General features: G+C 39.6%; 2 protein-coding genes and 1 pseudogene across 6 annotated transcripts; 2 read left to right on the top strand and 1 right to left on the bottom strand.

Annotated features, from left to right (window-relative positions):
* Positions 1–653: 653 nt before the first annotated feature.
* Positions 654–1,322, top strand: LOC115730197 (peamaclein-like). Its single transcript, XM_030660797.2, has 2 exons — positions 654–807; positions 934–1,322. Exons 1-2 carry the CDS (start codon positions 720–722, stop codon positions 1,116–1,118), a joined length of 273 nt encoding a protein of 90 aa, XP_030516657.1. The 5' UTR covers positions 654–719; the 3' UTR covers positions 1,119–1,322.
* Positions 1,323–2,584: 1,262 nt separating this feature from the next.
* LOC115730196 (aspartic proteinase 36-like) lies at positions 2,585–8,943 on the bottom strand. 5 transcript variants are annotated; one of them, XR_007197562.1, is made up of 13 exons: positions 8,555–8,943; positions 8,321–8,441; positions 7,245–7,672; positions 6,984–7,140; positions 6,127–6,209; positions 5,947–6,043; positions 5,607–5,679; positions 5,214–5,429; positions 4,112–4,236; positions 3,703–3,804; positions 3,517–3,614; positions 2,921–3,165; positions 2,585–2,887 (listed from the first exon to the last, which is right to left on the bottom strand). XR_007197562.1 is itself a non-coding variant. In XM_030660795.2 (12 exons), exons 1-12 carry the CDS (start codon positions 8,824–8,826, stop codon positions 2,994–2,996), a joined length of 1,944 nt encoding a protein of 647 aa, XP_030516655.2. In that variant the 5' UTR covers positions 8,827–8,943; the 3' UTR covers positions 2,585–2,993. The 5 variants fall into 5 exon arrangements, 4 of the variants coding, with proteins under 4 accessions (XP_030516655.2, XP_030516656.2, XP_048130731.1 ...); XM_030660795.2 differs by having other exon boundaries at positions 2,585–3,165; XM_030660796.2 differs by having other exon boundaries at positions 2,585–3,165; positions 5,223–5,429; positions 8,555–8,942.
* A 4,425-nt stretch (positions 8,944–13,368) lies between these two features.
* On the top strand, positions 13,369–15,439 carry LOC115728400 (annotated as a pseudogene).
* Positions 15,440–18,406: the final 2,967 nt, after the last annotated feature.

Raw genomic sequence — 18,406 nt, 5'->3', positions numbered from 1 at the left:
ATCGTCAAAAGGTTTAAAACTGAATCGGCACAATGAAAAGTTGAGGACTTAATTAACCGACGTAGAATAGGTTTAAGATTTTTTGGGCAAATTTTCCTCGTTGCCTTCACTCCCCCTATAGTACAACATGCCGACCTTCGAAAGTCCTCCATTGTTTTTGTAAATTAGGCCGCTTCCGCGATCAATCGAGAAAGATCTTGTGGATCGCAAAGCATCTTGACGACGCACATTCTGTTATACTTTCTGATCTAGAATGTCATATTACTAGACACACAAACTAGTTTTTTTTTTTTTTGTAAATTTGGGGGTTGGAATACACACAAACTAGTTGACGAGTCATATCCATGAACGATTGATGTGTGTATTTGTCCGATTCAACGTGCTATCGACCGGAAAGACGGGGCCCGTCGAGAGCACGGTGAAAACGCCCTCGACGAAACCTACATCACATGACACCCTGTAGCAGTTGTACCCCAACACCAACATTCATTATGGGAAGCCTCTAGCACTAGCACCACCCCAAACTCTCTCTCTCTCTCTCTGGTACAAATTTGTTGCTCAAAGAACAAGTCACTCTTCACCTTCCCACTTCATCGCTTTGCTTCTCTTCTTCTCGTGTATAAATAAACCCTACCATCCCCATTACTTCCTCCCAATTTGTTCACTCATACACACACGCGCGCTCAAAATCAAAAGATCTCTGCTTCATTTGCTATGCTATGAAGATGGTTCAAGCAACAGTTTTCCTCCTCGCCTGTCTCGTCGTCTGCTCCTCCCTGCTCGACCCGACGATGGCCGCCGGATCAAGTAAGCGCACGACTTGTCATTGTTAGAACGATACTGACCTATGAAAAGAGTCATGCCTCGGCGACATGCAAGCGCCCCGTCGAAAACTTCACTTGGGCTAATTTGAGGTTATGGAATTTTTGCGAGGTTTCTGCGGGTCCAAGTGCTCGGCGAGGTGCTCGAAGGCGGGGCTGAAGGACCGGTGCATCAAGTACTGCCGTATCTGCTGCGACAAGTGCAAGTGCGTCCCCTCCGGCACGTACGGCAACAAGCACGAGTGCCCGTGTTACCGCGACCTCAAGAACTCCAAGGGCAAGCCGAAATGCCCTTGAACGTCAGTACCGCCTTAAGTATCTGTTAATCATGATTATCAGGATAATTACCCCTATCTTACGTTGTGGTGCTTGTGAGACATCATATGTTTGAGACTAGACAGCTGGTTATCTGCTTGTGTTGGTCCCTTGAGTTGGTTCTGGATGTGAATTAGGCATGAAAATATGTTGCTTGAAAATAAAGCATTTCTTCGGGTGCGTAATCTTTGATTTCGTGGTTCCAAGAGTTAGCTTCGAAGTTTTGGCCACGGACGCTCTTGAATCTTGGGAGAATGTAATCATCTCCTAGTAACCTCTCTCTAATTTTTTTGGAAAAATCACCAAAAAAGTCATAAACCTATTTTAATTGTGTCAATTCAATCATAATTTTTTTTTTTACCATTTAACTCTTAAACATTTGGCAATTGTGCCAATTCAATCTATCCGATCAAATTTAACCGGCCAGTGCTGGCGTGACAATTTTTAATAATATTTTAATTTTTCCTAATTATTAATTTATTTTTTCCCTTTTTTTATTTTCTTTCTTTGTTTTTTCTTCTCCTTCTTCCTCCATTACCTCGCCGGCCCTTACTTCTAGCCGGTTGCTGGGAGACCAGTAGTAGCAAGTAGGAGAAGAAAAAGAAAGAAAGAAAAAATAAATAAAAATTGAAAAATTGTCAAAAAATTATTTAAATAATGCCATGTCAACATCGGCCGGATGAACTGAATTGACACGGATGCAAAAAATTTAGCACTCAATTAGCCATAAAACAATTATGACTAAATTGGTACAATTTCAATAGATTTAGGACTTTTGGTAATTTTTTCTTAATTTTTCTATTGTTCGAATGATTAATATATCCAGCAAACAGATATAAGATAAAGGGTTAGCCTGTTAGGAACACGTAAGTGATGTAAAAACTAAAGATCCACGAACAGATTAAGAGATGCAATTGCACAAAACAAGAGACACAAAACCACAGTGAGGCCCTTCTTCGCCTGTTTAAAAGCTAGCCCCTTACTCCATGATCTTTTTATTTAGCACTAGATGAGCCCCCCCCATCACCTCCCTGGTATTTTGCTTTCCTCGACTATGTGCACACCGCGTCAGCACTGATTCCAGAACGGGTTGAAATCCAACGCGAGCATTCTTGAAAGGATTTTATGATGAAAGCATGAAGTCTTTATTTCCATTTTAGATGACCTTCGAAATCATAATCTGTTGATATACGGTTGATATACAGTAAATCCGAATGTACTATTGAATTTGAACCAATGACTCCCTTCACATGAAAACAATATTCTAACTACTAAGTTAAGTAGGTCATTAACCCAACCGTCCTTTCTCTTTTGATTGGTGTTCCCAATGTGGTTTTTTTTTTTTTTCTTTTAACTTCCTTAGAGGAGAAGCCAATGAATTGTGTCATTTGACTGTTCTCGGTAAAAGGTTCTTTCATGCGATGGATAACGGCTGTAAGTATTTTTACTGCGCTGAACTATTTCGAGATCCGTAGAAGTTGGTGCTTTCCAATTCCAACCATGTGATCAAGCACAATCCATGTCATTCACCGTTCACTTGGTTAGCCCCAAGGACGGTTTTTCGTTCGGCGAATTCTCTCTCTGCGACAGCTGCGCAGCTGCCTATGTTACACTCTGCAATCTTCTAATCCTTTTCGTCAGCCAAGTATCTTTTCTACCGTATAACCGTATGAGGGACTGCTTTGTAGGCTTCTACTATATACCCGTGGTAGGAACTGCCCCATAGACGAACTACATAGATTGTAACCTTCCTCCGACCGAAGATGGGATTGACGCAGCTAGAAATCCTTCCTCTATCGACGTATATCGATGACTTGCACCCAAAAAAATCATAATGAGCAGATGAACGTGACTCAGTCAAAGCGGCTGAAGCTCTTGCTCAGGAATGGTGACACCTACAGGCTTGTATGAACCGGATTGCTGCCGGTTATTCTTCCAAACGAACCATAGTGCAATACTCGTTAGGGTAAGAAACAGCGCTACTGAAGCTACTGCAGCCACTGCCAAATAATTTCGCTGCCACCACGTGCTGCACCAATCAAGAAGAAGATACTGTTAGAGAAATAATAAGCAGCAAAAAAATGGCGGGGGGTCATATTGGCACAAAGTTCCTAGACATGGACATTGGCCATCCCTCTCTGAACTTAAAGCTATCTTAAAGGTGCGGAATATCCAAGAATTTGGAATGCTGCGACAACTCAGCGACTCAATTACAACGTTTATAATTCTAATTGCGACTTTTTTTTTCTGCAGTTGATTATTTCTAGTACGACCATCAATTCTTAAATTCATGAAGAAGATTTATTCAAGCTAAAGGGGACACCAACAAAGTAAATTACAACTGAACATGGACACAATGAAGAGGAAAACAAAACCATACCGCTCCTTTTGAGGCTCAATTTTCCATTCAACTAGCTGATAACTACCGAATCTCTCAGGAAGCTGCACATGATGATCTCTTAAGCGTGTGATTATGTTCTGCATACAAACACACGAGTCAGGAGTGAACCGGCAACTGCAAGAGCCTACTTGTAGACTAAATTCTATAAAAGAAAAGAAGCCATACCACTGCGGTGGTGTTAGAGATGTAGTCAGCAGAGTCAGCTGGAAAGATGGCCCACTCAGCAAGGAACTGGTTTCCACTGGAAGTGAAGTTCAGCAAATGGACCTGAGCACGAGTATTAGTTAGAAGCAGGTAAGTTTAGAACAATTCTGCTTAGCACAATCTGAAGTCAGATAATTCTTATGGAGGTATCAAGACAGTGATCAATATCTCTCACTTGATTATAGATACGACAAGGGTATGAACCCTGAGTGAAGAAAAAGGTCGAATATGTTAATAGTGCAATGCGAGTTTTAGTAGATTAGGTGGCTAGGACATCAAATCAAGAGGTCATGAACTGAGGACATGACGTCAAGCCTACCATTCAATCAGAGAATACCCGGAAAAGATGCCTGCAAGATCTGACTCTTACCTGTGCAGTATTCATTCCCAACTCATGAGCAATAAGTTCTTCAAATTCTGTGAAGTTAGGCTTCCAGCTGGAGTTTTTGATGCTGAATGACATGTTGAACATTATGACTCCTACTCGAAATTCAACTGAGCACAAACAAATGGTAGGATGAAATCGTTAATGGAAGATTTCTAGTTGCAAGGCGATAAGTAAGCCCAAAACAAGCAAGTCAAATCCCTCAGGAACTTCAAGGTTTTCAGTCATAATAGCAACATGATGAAAATACATAGATGACGGCACATAAGAAAAGGCACTCCAGAAAATCCAAGCTATCTTAGAGTGCGCTCGTTTCGTGAAAAATGAAGGGTTTGAAAAACATTTTCATAAAAATGACCGCTTGTATCACTTACAAAAATGAATAAATGAAAAATAATCATCGTCCACGAAAATAAATAAATAAATATAAATTGTTACCGATGATGAAAATATTTTTCATTAGCTAATTATTTCAAGTGATAGAAGTAATTATCTTTTGAAAAATATTTTCCAAATCCTTCATTTTCCGCAGAAAAATGTTATGCGGAAAATGAATAATTTGGAGTATATTTTCCTAAAAATGATCTCTTGTATCGTTTAGAAAAATGGATAAATAAAAAAAAATCTCAATCGTTCAAGAAATTATTTAGACATAAATTGTTATTGATAATCAAAACATTTCCAATTAACTAATTAATTCAAACGATACAAGCGATTATTATTAAGAAAATGTTTTCCAAATAACTTATTTTCCGTGAACAAAAAAAGCCTTATTCTTGAAATGCTTTCAAAAGGATTAAGGAAGTAGGAAAACCTGCGGATATGTATATCAGTCAAAAGGAAGACTACCACTGTTGAAACTCTTACAGTCGACAAATCTCAAGAACTGGAAAAGGAAGGAGACTAAAAGGAACAGTCATCACGCAGCAAGTAATCCATTTAACTTCTTCCATCGTTCTTTTAAACAGGATTTTAATGACTAGGAGAGGAGATGCCAGAATTGACAGTGTGCAGCACCCATCTGATTCCAGTTGAATACTTTATGTACAAAAACAGCTAAGGGCACTCAAATGCTTGTAGGATTTACTCTTCTTACCCGGAAAAGAATTTGGAGGCAATCCACTTGGAGCTAAGCTAGGAGAAACAGCTGGAGTAGTATTGTGGTTCTGAGGAACTAAAGGTGCAGGTGTGGGACAACCAGTATCTTCCAGTTGCTTCCACAGTTCAGAGCAATTAGTTTTCCAAAAGCCAAGCTTATTTTTCTCCCTATCATAAGTGACAAGGGTGTTGCGGACAATTATACCTGCCAAAAACACAGAGTAGGCTGGATCAAAGTTCACAAATTGCTAAGCATTCAAAATAGTAAAAAAGAAAAGGAAAAGAAAGGGGACAACAGCAAGAATCAAAATGCCTTCCCAAATTCAGTATGAAGTCAATCAGGAAGAGTGAAAGAAAGAGAATTTCAAATAATAAAAAGTACCTCCTAGCAGAGTGGTTTCATCATTTTTGTTCTCAAATACACCTAAGCAGTATGCCCCAGGAACCTTCGTATGCTATACCATTTTTTGGAAAAAATACAAAATCAAGAAGATATGTCAGACTAATAAAGAAAGTTTAGCAAACAGAAGTCAAAATTAGGTTATAAACAACTCGAGCTTCTCTATTCAAAGAAGGCTGAGCAAGGCAGCATTAGTACAAGTGATAACATATTAAGTTGAGCTTCTTGTCTATAAGGCATTCCCGGCCAACTAGTGTCCATACATCCATAAACAAAAGCATAAATAAAGCATTCTACGAGGTGATAAAAATGTTAACATTACCTTGAACAAGTAATTCTCAGGAGATAGCGACAACTTTTGCTTGTTGCCGAAAACCATATCAACCTTTGGAAATACTTCAGATAACTTGGCGATGTCCCTAAGCATAGGTTGAGACCAAAATCCAGTCAAGCACAGTAAAGAAAAAGTGCCGGTGCACATATTACGTTTATCAGCCATTACCATCCAGCACCACCAAAACAAACATCGTGGTAATTCGGATCAGGTCCTTGAATCTTTTTCAGGGATCGAACATTATTTATAATCTGCATATGGAAACAGAGAATTGCTGTCACATATAGCATAGCTTTCACATTAGATAATGCAATGTACTTCACGAGCAAGGCATCTTCAAATGCTATTTGATTCTGCCAATTCTCATCTGTGGCAAAATCAAATGGCTCATTATGTTGGCAAAATTAAAAGGCTCATTTTGGGTTATGTTTCTAAACACGATACCCATCAATCATCTTTAGTCATTGTCCGCCAACTTAAATTCCACAATGTCCTAACCATAGACAGGATAAAAATTGAGTCAACTGACAATAAGCCATAGAAACTCCAACTTTCAAGATCAGAGAAGCATTTTCCCAAAGCCTTGTCAGAGTCAAAATGATTATATGAGTCCTTACGAGTCATCATTTGAGCCTGATCATATTCAATGAATTGAAGTTATTATCAGTTATAATAGAATACCAGAAAACCAAAGAGTCATTAAATTTTTAACATGTTTTGGCATTAAAGTTCAGTATAATCAGCATATGGGTTCATGGATACTAATGCAAGCCAATAAGTATATAGGTTCCAGGAGGTCCTCAAGGAAGCTGCTCATGTTAATGGACTTAATGTATCTTAAGCACCAATTATGCATCAAGCTAAAACATTTTGCATGATAGAAATATAAATTCATACAAAGAAAGATCAGATGAACTTTCAAAATCTAGTAATCAAAACAAATCTTTCTGAAACATAACAGAGATATACACGAAAACCCGCTCTTATAAAATTTGGATTATTTAACTCAGGCTACAAAATCTTACAGCATCCCTGAATGCCAGAAATGCCTTTGCTGGTAGGTATGCATATGTCGTTCCACTATCCAAGACTGTTCCATGTCTTCCATCAAAAACACTTGACCTCAACTTCAATGGCTTCCCAGCAACATGTATTTCCTTCAGCTTGATATTGTAATAAGGACTGTGAACATCCCAATACTATCACAAATATGTGAGATGCACTAATTGCATTTGCACCCTCAAGGATGTCAACAATCTAATATAATATGTCAGCAGGCTGTTTACCTGCGTTGAGGATCCGAATGGGAGAATACCATTCCCGTGGGAGAAGCAATACTTCCAAGTATCATTGCACCCCCACCCACGCCCATACCACCATAGCATAACGAGAAAGAGTCATCGATAACGTGCTTCTCAACGAGCTGATTCACAAGGCTGAGGTAGCCACGACCCAAGCCCATTATGCCGTCTGCTCGTTGGCTGAACAGATCACCAGTTTCCACAGTTTCACACCCAAAAACAGCCCTCTGGGGTGTGAGCTCACTTTCATTCCCAAATGATACAAGATCATTTCCCAGCACACCGGTACTGGAGCTCATCTCAGCATACCGTCTCTGATAAGTGCACTGCTTTCCTGCAGTGTCGCAGTAGCAATGGGCATTGCATTTGACAGGTTGATAGGTGGAAGACAAATGAGGTTGAAATCTTGGATCCTGGATTATTGCAAGAGACACTTCAAACAAACCAAAAGAAGAAGACATCCTGGTCCTTTACCAGTCAAGAACTTCTTACAACTTATCTGATTGTTCTAAATCTAGAAAAGATACGAAAATTGTACATAAATGAACATTGAACAGCACAACAGAAAAAAAACGAAATTGACAAAGAAAGTATGAGAAAAGTCAACACTGTTTTTTGGTAAAGAAGAAAAGGAAACTTTACTATCTATTATCACAGCGCTAACAAACACGACAGACCATTAACACTCCGTTCGTAACTCTCCAACCCACATTGACAATAATCAGCAGCATAAAAACAATCAAACACCAGAGCAGAGACCTTCGTTGGTAAGTACTTCAGTGACCAATTAGGCCTCTCAGAGAAGAAGTTAGAATTCATATGTAGCAGTCTTACTAAAACTGTTGTTGAGAGCTCTAGACAATCTAAGCTATGGACAGAATCACCATAATCACGGGTACTCCACTTAACTGCTAAATAACTTTCAAAACCGAAACTAATTACAACTGCCCAGTTCAAGAGTTCAGCCATAATTGCTGTACATAATCCAAAGAAGCAAGAGAGAGAGAGAGAGAGAGAGAGAGAGAAGGGAAAAAGCTTAAAAAGCAGCTGAGAAACCAGACCTGATGTTTACCACACTGTTGACAATTGGAACAAGGAACATAAGTGACGGTACTTCCCGTGTCCACAATCAGTGCAAACTCCTGAGGAGGCGTCCCAATGGAAAGACGCGTTGTATAGTATCTGCAAAATCGCCCCCCAAAAAATAAGAAACCCATCAAACATTTCAGCCGAAAACATGAATAACCAAGAAAAACTCAACGAAAGCTCGAAAAATGATGAGACTTGAAGATGACCCATTAGAGAGGAGATCATCGTAGAGCCGCATGCGAGCGCTGGCCGAGCGAGAGAGCTCCGAGTTGTGCAATCGCCGGCGGTGATGATCTCTCTCGTGAGAAGGAGAAGAAGAAGAAGAAGCCGAAGAATCATGGGGTGTTAGAGAGAGAGGCAGAATCAACGGACGGTGGCGATTGCTTGGATAGGAGAGAGCCTGCGTGGAGACGATGAGCTCGGTCAGAGACAACCAGGTGAGAAGGAGAGCGGTGAGCCGATAACCGGACGGAGCCATGGGAAGACGGTCGCCGGAGAGAGAGGACGAGAGAGAGAGAGAGAGAGAGAGAGAGGGAGTTGACGTTTGCTTTTGGTAGTCAGCGAAAGAGAATTGAAGAAAGAAACAAACTACGAACTCTTTGTTGATACTTGTAAGAAATTAATAAATTGCGGCGAATTTTCTATCTATTTATTTATTTTGCAACTGACCCCAGAAAAGGAAAATTGGGAATAAATAAAAATTTAATTGTGATTAGAGTGCACATTTGACATTCGTTAGAGGACTAATCTAATCATTGATACCCATCTCCTCATTCATTTTTGTTAGCGATGCAAGCGATCATTTTTAAGAATGTGTTTTATATATAATTTATTTTTCGCGAAACAGATGGAACTTTAAGTCCGGATTATCTTTGCTGCACAACTTGCCTGTAAAACACGGGTGATGCATGCATTGAAAGGGCGTGCCCATTGAGGCAACAATCGACAATCCACGCGTAGTTATAAGAATGTGTCACGGAACATAAGGAGAGAGAATACTCGTTCAACATTTATGGGAATTCATTCACGTCTACGGAACAGCCCGACCGAGAAAAATCTATTTAAATTCATTTTCACATGTTTAGTCACGTGGATTCGGTTGAAATTCAATCATTATCCATTTTTAAGAACATCATGTACGTTCACATCTAGATATTTTGTTAAGTATATTAGATGTGCCAAAAAATAAAAATAAATAATTTTTAAAAAAATAATGGCTCATATCGCTTGAAATTAAATAATTGGAAAGTGGGCATTTAGCTATGAAGCCCAACCCAGTCCAGTTGAGCTCACGAGAAGTCTGCCCGGCGCAAAAATGTTGAAGGAATTTTTTAATTGACGGACAACCCAAGCAAAAATGTTATGCATGTCTCGTGGACCCCAACTTGTTTTAGACTTTTCTCTCAAATTGGATTACTTAGGAAAATTGTTCAAAGAGTCTTTAACGTATTGCGTTTTTGCCAATTCAGTCCTAAACCAATTGAGTTATAGACATTTTCACATTTTTCAATTAAGTCTATTCGATCAATTTTGATCGGAAATTATGGATTAGAATATCAGTCGTCCTACGTGGTATCACTAGCACCGACTTGGATATTTTTTTTAAGTTTTTTTTTAAAATTATCTTTTTTTTTTTTTATCATTTTTCTTTGTTTTTCTTATGAAAGGACTAGCGAATGAGGGCTAATGACTTCCACCGACTACCGATCGAGGACCGATGACTTTCGCCTACCCTTGGCGAGGGCCGTGAAGCCCTCACTAGCTGCAGGAAAGGGACATTGCCCCTTGCTAAAGTTGGCTAAGGCATTGCAAGCCACAATGAGGGCTTTGGGACCCTCGTAGAGGCCAGCAACCCATGTTGATCCCTAGTCGGTGGTCGGTGGAGGTCACCGACCCTTTGAGCCAAAAGAGGGGAAAAAGAGGTAAAATAATAAGATTTAAAAAAAAATATTCAAAAACTATTAAACATTGTTCATGTTAGCGTTGATCGTACCACGTAAGATAGTAGGCTGATTGGACTACCTTGTCAAGTGATTTTTGATCAGAATTGATCGGATGTACTTAATTGGCAAAATATGAAAAGATTTAGAACTAAATCGGGTAGTTTTAGAGCTAAATAGTTACAATTAAAAAGTTTAGAATTGAATTGACACAAATGCAATGGATTTAAGATTTTTCTAATACTTTTCTCGGGTTTCTTGTGGGCTGGGTTAATGCAAATCGGTGCCATTGAAGATTGGTTTGGATGGACAGGGAGCTCGTACTCTCCGAAAATACCTGAGAATCCTCTCTAAGTTTCCGCTACTCTAACGCCGCATTCTCTTCGTCGTATTGGCCAATGGTGGTCGATGATGGTTAGGGTTTCTTTGTCAAGAAAGATTGAAGATGTTAGGGCAATGGATAGAAACAATAAAGATTACAAAAATGTGTCGGTATCTCTCCCTTCTGGTTATTGCTTTGACTGGCTTTTTGAGGTTAGTGTGTGTGTGTGTTCGATCATCCCAAGCTTTCCGTGTCTTTCCTAGGAATTAACATATCGGCCTCGTTCTTCTCAAGTAGTCCCCCGGTCATTCCGACTTCTAATATGTTTGCTGGCCAGAAAAGATTAATGAATAAAACAAAACTTCTGATTTGTTTTGGGACGTTGATGTGTATCCTTAGGAAAATACACAAATTATCAAACATTTTATCTGTTCTGAGAAAAATAGGTAGACGGGGATTGGTGCCAATTAGATCATATGATTCGTGCGTGGTGCCCAATTAAACTGGCCGGTTGAAATTTTCCCGTCATAATATGAATAAACGTTTTTTTTTCCTTTCTTACTAACCAACAAAGCACGAATCATATTTTGTCATATTCGCTCTCTTAGTGAAAAATGTAACGTTTTTGAAAAAATATTTTCTGAAAAGTTATTTTTTTAGGAAAATGATAATATTTTTCGTTGTTTGGCTCAAACCTAAAAATGAACTGAAAAATATATCCTGTCATTTAGTAAGAGAAATCTCATTTGATTTTCTGTGTTGTCATCTGATCGGAACATATCATTTTGCTAGCCACAGGCGAGGCTCCATCTCGTCGGATCCGGCACCTCGCCAACCTCGAGCGAGGCCTTCCCCATGGAAGATTCAGCTCATTGTCCTTGCTCATTCGAGGTCCTTCTATGTTTCAATCACCATCCCATCTCGCCTCCTTGAATACCTCCTCCTGTCGAATCCCCCTCAGCTCAACCCAAATACCGCAGGCAAATCTGGAAAGTCTTCCCCAGCAATCTCTCGGACCATGCGAATCAAAGCGCCAGCCTTCAAGCTCGCATCGAGACAAGATGATGTCCATCTTCAGCTCCTTCGAAGCTCTCTGTAACTAGTCGCCCGGCCAGAAGATCGCCTTCTCTTCCTCTCCGTTCCGTCCAAGGCTCAACTGCCTTCTTTTTGGCGGGCGAAAAAAAGGGAAAGGGGGGAGGGAACAAGGGTGAGCTTGTCCTTCCCTTGCGACCGTCACTTCTGACCTCCTCGTTCTTCTCACAACACCCCTTCTCTCTCTCTCCTGCTCGCCTTCTTCACTAATTTGCGAACTATTCGAATTGAGCGTCTTGATTAGGTTCGATATCTTCGTTCACAGAGCTAGATCGAGAAACAATGTAATGATAGGACCGGTTCGGTGCTTTACTTCACATTTTTATTTGATTGGATTAAAATCTCATTTATTTTTTTTTTTTTTTTTTTTTTTTTTTTTTTTTTTTGGGTCTCCGGGCGGTATTTGGGCAACTCACCACCACCGAAGGGGGAGACCCCGCAGACAGCAAGCCCAAGAGAAACGCGTTGTTGAACCTGACGCCTGCCTTAAGGCCAAAGAGCTCAAAGCACCAAACGCCATGCCCGGTGGGTGAAATTGTAATTTGGTACGCATACATTCTAACAAGTTTCATTTTGCAATCAATCAACCAATCGGATTTCTGAAGAAGTATATTCAAAGCGTCATCGCAGCAAAATATTGCAACGGTTTCTCCGAGCAATTTTGGGGAAATTCAACTACTCGTGGACTAGGAAAGTGGAAGACGCTCTGGTATAAATTGTTAGTTCGAATGTTAACTCATGAAATTGAAATCATTTTCTTTTTTTAAGCTAGTGCCCTCGTCGTGTTAATAAAATTGATTCTACAAAGCAAAAAAAAGAAAAATAAAAAAAAAATAATTGGTTTTGATACATTTTCGCAAAAAAAAAAAAAAAAAAACAGATTTGGAAATGTTATGATTCTTTAAAAAGGTGGGTTCATAATGTTTGCAGTATATACCTCAGTATTCATGCGGTTATTTACGAACTTTAGTTTTCTTTGATATCGAATTTATTAATTCCATAAGCTATGTCATTGTAATTTTTCCTTTTTGTCATTTTTTGTAGTTTAGTTTCATTCAATCTCTCAATTTAGTACCATATAAATTTTGAGAGAAATCTTACCTATTGGAAGTAGTGATATACCTGAAATTATAAAAAGTTGTACACTGATTTAACGAGATTGTCGATTTTGGAATTAGTTCTCAAAGCATTACAAAAAAATAAATAAATAAATAAACAAAAGAATAAGTTCTCAAATAGTATCAATTTTTGAAATAAAAGTCCACGTTATAAGGATGCCCAATGATGAGCTCTAGTGATTGCATGGGAAGACTCCATTTCGCGAGGAATGAGAGAATATGGCATTTGCGAGAGATTTCCACGTAAATAGTGGGGTTCCTACCTACTTTGAGCAAGCCAAAGGATCTCCAATTCGGCACAATCAAAGACCTTGGTTGGCCGTTGGCTTGTGGGGGTGGGAATCGCTTCAGCTTCTGAATCGTAATTTGAATTGAGTTAAGGCTTAAACAGCAAACGCAAGAAGTGAGAACCAACGAAGAGCAGGGCGAATGGGCAGGGTTGAATCTTGAGGTTCTTGACGCCCAGAAGCTCAAGCTGCAATATCGGTCTCTTCCATCTCCTTGATGACCACCAACCTGAGAGTGAGTGCGAGAGAGAGAGATGGATGATGGATGATGATGATGATGCTAGGAGGCTTTGGAGCTCACTGTTCATGGAAGTGTGTATCGCAGTAAGTTCAACTTCAACCTATCAGTTCAACTTCCTTTTCCTCCTTTGTGCTTTGGTTTTGTCTGTTTCACGTGGAAGCTCAAAAATGGCATTTCCATGTTCGCACATATAAAGAGAAATTTTGAGCAATGAGAAATTACTGTGGACGTGAATGCTTTTTTCTGAAAAGGTTACACCCTTCAAAATCTTGCAAGCAAAGCAAGTAAAGCTCGCTGAATTGTTTGATTTTCAGTGTCGGTCTGGTTGGCCAACTGTGTTTTCTTCTTGTGACTTTTAGTCGTTTCTTTTTCTTTTTTCCTTTCTAAATTTGAAAATTTGAAGAGAAAATTGAAGTTGCAAAAACCGTAAAAATTACATGTGATTTTGCTTACCGACATCAGGTTGGAAGGATTTCCAATGAATCATGCTAAATAAGAGGAGATTCGACATAACTTGGCATTATGCATGGAGTCCCTCAGTTATCTGAAATCGGGTCACATTTGACGCATCAAGAAACTTGGGCAGTGTTGAAAGTACCTTTCTCTCTACTGACAGGTGGTGCATCCTGCGGACCTTTGTTTTAAGCTTCCAGACAATGTGAGTTTGGAGGAAGGGGCAATGTGCGAGCCCCTGATCATTGGAGTTCATGCTTGTCGTAGAGCTAAGGTCGGTCCAGGGACAACTGTTTTGGTAATGGGTGCAGGACCTATAGGGCTTGTCACAATATTAGCTGCCCGTGCTTTTGGAGCTCCTGGAATTGTCATTGTGGATGTCGAAGACCACCGCTTATCGGTTGCAAAGGATCTGGGTGCAGATGATATCGTGTAAGTTGCTACAGATAGGAAGGTATGCTGGACCAAATTTGAAGTAAGCATCATGTTGTCATTTTCAATCGGACTAACTAGCTGAAGCTAGTGATTTTGGTGTGCATTATAGTGCCTTCTGCATAATTTGCGTTGGTTGTGACTTGTGACTGGTTGAGGTGTTTAGATTGCTCATCTGCCTATACTATTCACTCTCCCAAACCGTTTGCGAAGAAACTGGAGCATAACAATGAACAAAACTTGCGTCTCTTCCCCGATAATACAACCACGAAGCCCGCGTCTGTAGCACTTACTGTGGAGAATTAGTAGTTGAATTTCTTTGAGAGTTGTATTTTCCATTTCATGGTTTTAGTAGAGAATGGCATGGCAGAATGGTTCAAAAAATAGCGGTCTTTATAGGCCCTTATAAGCTTATCACTAAAACTTGGAGGAAATGGAGTTTTGACTTGCTCTCGAGTTCATTGTCCTGAGTTTCGCCCTTCTGCAGGTCATACCTGAAGAGGTGGGGATGACACAAAAGGCTATGGAAACAGAGATTGATGTGAGCTTTGACTGTGACGGTTTCGACGAAACTATGTCGACAGCACTGGAGGCCACTCGGTCTGGCGGCAAAGTTTGCCTGGCGGGAATGGCTGTCCCGCTAACTCCTGCTGCTACTAGGTGCTCTTTGTTTTTTTTTTTTTTAACGCTCTCGTATATTTTTCCCTCCGCTATGTTACAAATGCCACTGCAATGTGCTCTGCTAATGTTAGCCAAGGGCTGGCTAGATATGAGCCTGAGCTTTTTACTGCCTAACTATGCCTACCATGGATATATTTTTTACTGATCAACTGTGTATCCAAAGACTCTGTGTCAAGATAGTGGCAGTTTATAATCGCGGAGCAAGTGCTAATATTTGAAAACTAGTATAAGAAGTGTTCTGCTGTGGCATCTGAATACGACGGGAGGAACGGATTCTGCACCTTCGCTCATTCATGCATACTTTGATGACCTGCAGGAGGTTGACTTGATCGGCATATTCCGGTACGAGAACACGTCCACATGGCCTCTCTGCCTCGAGTTTCTGAGAAGTGGCAAGATAGATATGAAGCCCCTCATAAACCACAGATTCGGGTTCTCCCAGAAGGAAGTTGAAGACGCCTTTGAGACGAGTGCCCGTGGCGGAAACGCCATCAAGGTCATGTTCAATCTGTGAGAACAGAATCACGCGAAATTTTTTTCCTTCACCCAGTGAAGTGTCTTGGCTGTGACATGGAAATATTGTTAGACCACATGTTTGATTCCTAATAACGCAAACCCGAGAATAACTATTAGACCATAAGCGCTTATTTGAATGGATGATGAAATGGTGTGGCTATTCTTCAGCCTGTTCCATCTATTTTAGCATCTGTTGCGGTCCGAAAACCTTAGTGGTGCTTCGTGCATCAGCGGACTATAGCAAGTGAACTTTGCTAATCAAGGCGAAATATCATGCCCAAAATTTGTCCAAAGACCCTCACAAACGGCATTTGGGCGATCTCTTGAAATAGTTTCGGAACGCGGAACTACTAAAATCACGGTCCTGTCATGTTTTGCTTAGGTCTACTTCTGTTGTTACCTTTCTCGCTATTTCATTTCTCTTTCTCTAGCCTGAGGTAGTGTTACAGTGAGGGGATAAGAGTGCGCTTTGCTTGAGGTTTGTTTCGCACGTAAAGAAACTTGCAGCTGCAGGAGTTAACCAGTGTTCAAACGTAGGGGTTCGTGCCACCAAGGGAAAAACAAAGGAGACCCTTCCTGTTACGCAGGCTAAAGAGGGAATTAAGAGTACAAAATCATGCAACGCCATTAGGAGAAAACGATGTGTTTTCTTCTGATGTGTCCCTCGACGGAATGCAGGCTTTAGTCAAAGTTTAAGAGTGTTGTCCTAGAGGACCTTTCCAATTGAGAAAAATGCTGTCGAAATGGGAAGTGACTAGAAAGGAAAAAGGCATTGAAAAGCCACTACTCCTTTCCCGTCTAGGGTATCAAAAGGATTATCGACCCTCCATAGCGGGTATCGTTGAACAAGTCATGTAAGTTACAAGCACCAATCTAAGATGGATCCTGGAATCGAACCGACATTGCGCGGTCCAGTTTGGTCCGGTTCCTACGAGGAACCATATCTGATTCTTTTTATCGCATATGGTAAAGTGGGTGATCTAGGATTTATGTGGTTGGTCTCTCTTTCTAACCTAGTTAGAGAAATTAACTGGACGGACGAATTCATCTCTTGGTTAGCCACAAAATTTCAGCCTTTAGGTGTGGATTGATATATAGAGGAACCTGCTTTGGTTTGCAATACGTAATCTGGGAAAGTTAAATAAGAGAAGTTGGTTTCGTAACAACAACAACAACAACAACAAAATAATAATAATAATAATAATAATAATAATAATAGTAGTAGTAGTAGAAGTTGGCAATGATGTAGACGCCGTGTTGCTCTAGGCAAAAAGAGCTAATATGGTCGGTTATTAAAGATATGTCCGAAATATAATCCTATTAGTACTAGCATGCTTGTGGATTAGTTTTTGTTAATTTGTTTTTGTCATTAATCGTATTGATATGATCTTTTGTTAGCAGGCTTTTGTTGTGGGTTAATCACTTTTTGATTATAGTCCATGTGCAAGCCAGTCAAAGCTCTTCTTCTTTGGATTTCACAACTTAGTGATGAGAGAACAATATGACAAAAATATAATGGACATGAGAATCACAAAGAGAATCTCTCTGGCTCTGCTAGCCTCTGTCGCCCCTATTACTAATTTGGGAATACCGTCACGTGATATTCTCGAGAGGTAATCTCACGTATACACTAAAAGTAAAATTATGTTTTCTCTTTTCAGGCACGGGTGGATTTTTGTTCTGCACGATTGTTTGCATGATATATTAGATGAAAATCTAACCTAAAAGCCTTTCAAATCTCACCATCTTCTTGGTTTAGTCTTTTGAAGGCATTTCTTTGGGTAAATTAAAACATCCAAGGACCAAAACAATTACTAGTTATTAGGCCTGTCAAAATGGGTTATAAACTCGTTTCTCAACCCATACTTAGGGCGCGCACTGCGACACTTCTGCTTCACAAATCAACTTCTGATCAGAAGTTACTTTTTGATCAGAAGAAGGCATTTGGTAACAAGATAAAATTTATGCTTTTGGAATATAAATTCATTTAATAACGATTGAAAATTTTTACTTCTAAAACATTATTAATACAAAATATTCTATGAAAAACTATTGAGCCTAACCTAAAATGCATGTTATTCGAGAAAAGTCAAATACAAATACCGATGGGTTTACATATAATTTGTCATTTAATTATTTATGCAAACGGGTACTGGAGAAAATTGTGTTAATGAATATGATGACCGAACTCATATATCCACGGTAAAAGCTCAAATAGTTTCAATGCTTCCTCACCTGTGCTTAGAGGTGTCAAACAAGTTGGTCGGATTGGGTTTGGGTCGAGTTGGATATGATCCGACCCTTATTGACGCATTTAACCAGCTTTAATCTATTTTCATACAGTACAAATTCAGCGACCTATACCTAACCCATATTACTTAAATATTTCTATATTTAACCAAATTATAGAATATTTATTTCTCATAATTTATTAAGAAAAACGATATTACTAAAACACTCTCATGTAATTGAAATTATTTTAATTTTTTTAAAATATATTTATTATTATTAAAAGATACTTTTTAAAATAAAAAAATATTAGTTATTGTTTACTTCGACGGTTGGAGATGCTAACCCTGTGTGAGCGGTGGGAGGTGGCGGCGATTGGCGACTATTGACAGATGGCGACACCGATCGGTGATTGTTCGCGGCAGGTGGTGGCGATCGGTGACCGTTGGCGGTTGGTGGCGGCGATCGGCAGTAGGCGATGATGGAGGCGTGGTTGGGAGTGAGTATAGAGAACGATTTGCAATGGAGAGAGAGAGAGAGAGAGAGAGAGAGAGGAGGGCAAAGTGAAAGATATATTGATGTTGAGAGAATTCTACTTATGAAAGAAAAGTAATTTCTTTTACTTCTGAAAGTGGATCGAAAACAACTTATGAAGTCAAAAATTATTTCAAAAGTAGAAAATGAAGTTGCATAACCAAACCAATTTTTACTTCAGAAGTTGCGTTACCAAATGGATTGCTGTTCCAA

Source organism: Rhodamnia argentea, chromosome 2, assembly GCF_020921035.1.
Source record: "Rhodamnia argentea isolate NSW1041297 chromosome 2, ASM2092103v1, whole genome shotgun sequence".
In the NCBI taxonomy this organism is placed as follows: domain Eukaryota; kingdom Viridiplantae; phylum Streptophyta; class Magnoliopsida; order Myrtales; family Myrtaceae; genus Rhodamnia; species Rhodamnia argentea.
Note: the sequence above shows the minus strand (reverse complement) of the source record. Positions and strands in the feature narration are given on the sequence as shown.

Excerpts from the sequence above, each read along its gene's own strand:
- LOC115730197 (XM_030660797.2), top strand. The coding sequence starts at position 720 with ATGAAGATGGTTCAAGCAACAGTTTTCCTCCTCGCCTGTCTCGTCGTC. Across the intron at positions 808-933 it reads GACGATGGCCGCCGGATCAA|GTTTCTGCGGGTCCAAGTGC; the intron begins GTAAGCGCACGA and ends AATTTTTGCGAG.
- LOC115730196 (XM_030660795.2), bottom strand. The coding sequence starts at position 8,826 with ATGGCTCCGTCCGGTTATCGGCTCACCGCTCTCCTTCTCACCTGGTTG. Across the intron at positions 8,442-8,554 it reads GATGATCTCCTCTCTAATGG|ATACTATACAACGCGTCTTT; the intron begins GTCATCTTCAAG and ends GCGATTTTGCAG. Across the intron at positions 4,237-5,213 it reads TTCTTTTCCGGGTAAGAAGA|TTGAATTTCGAGTAGGAGTC; the intron begins GTAAATCCTACA and ends GTTTGTGCTCAG.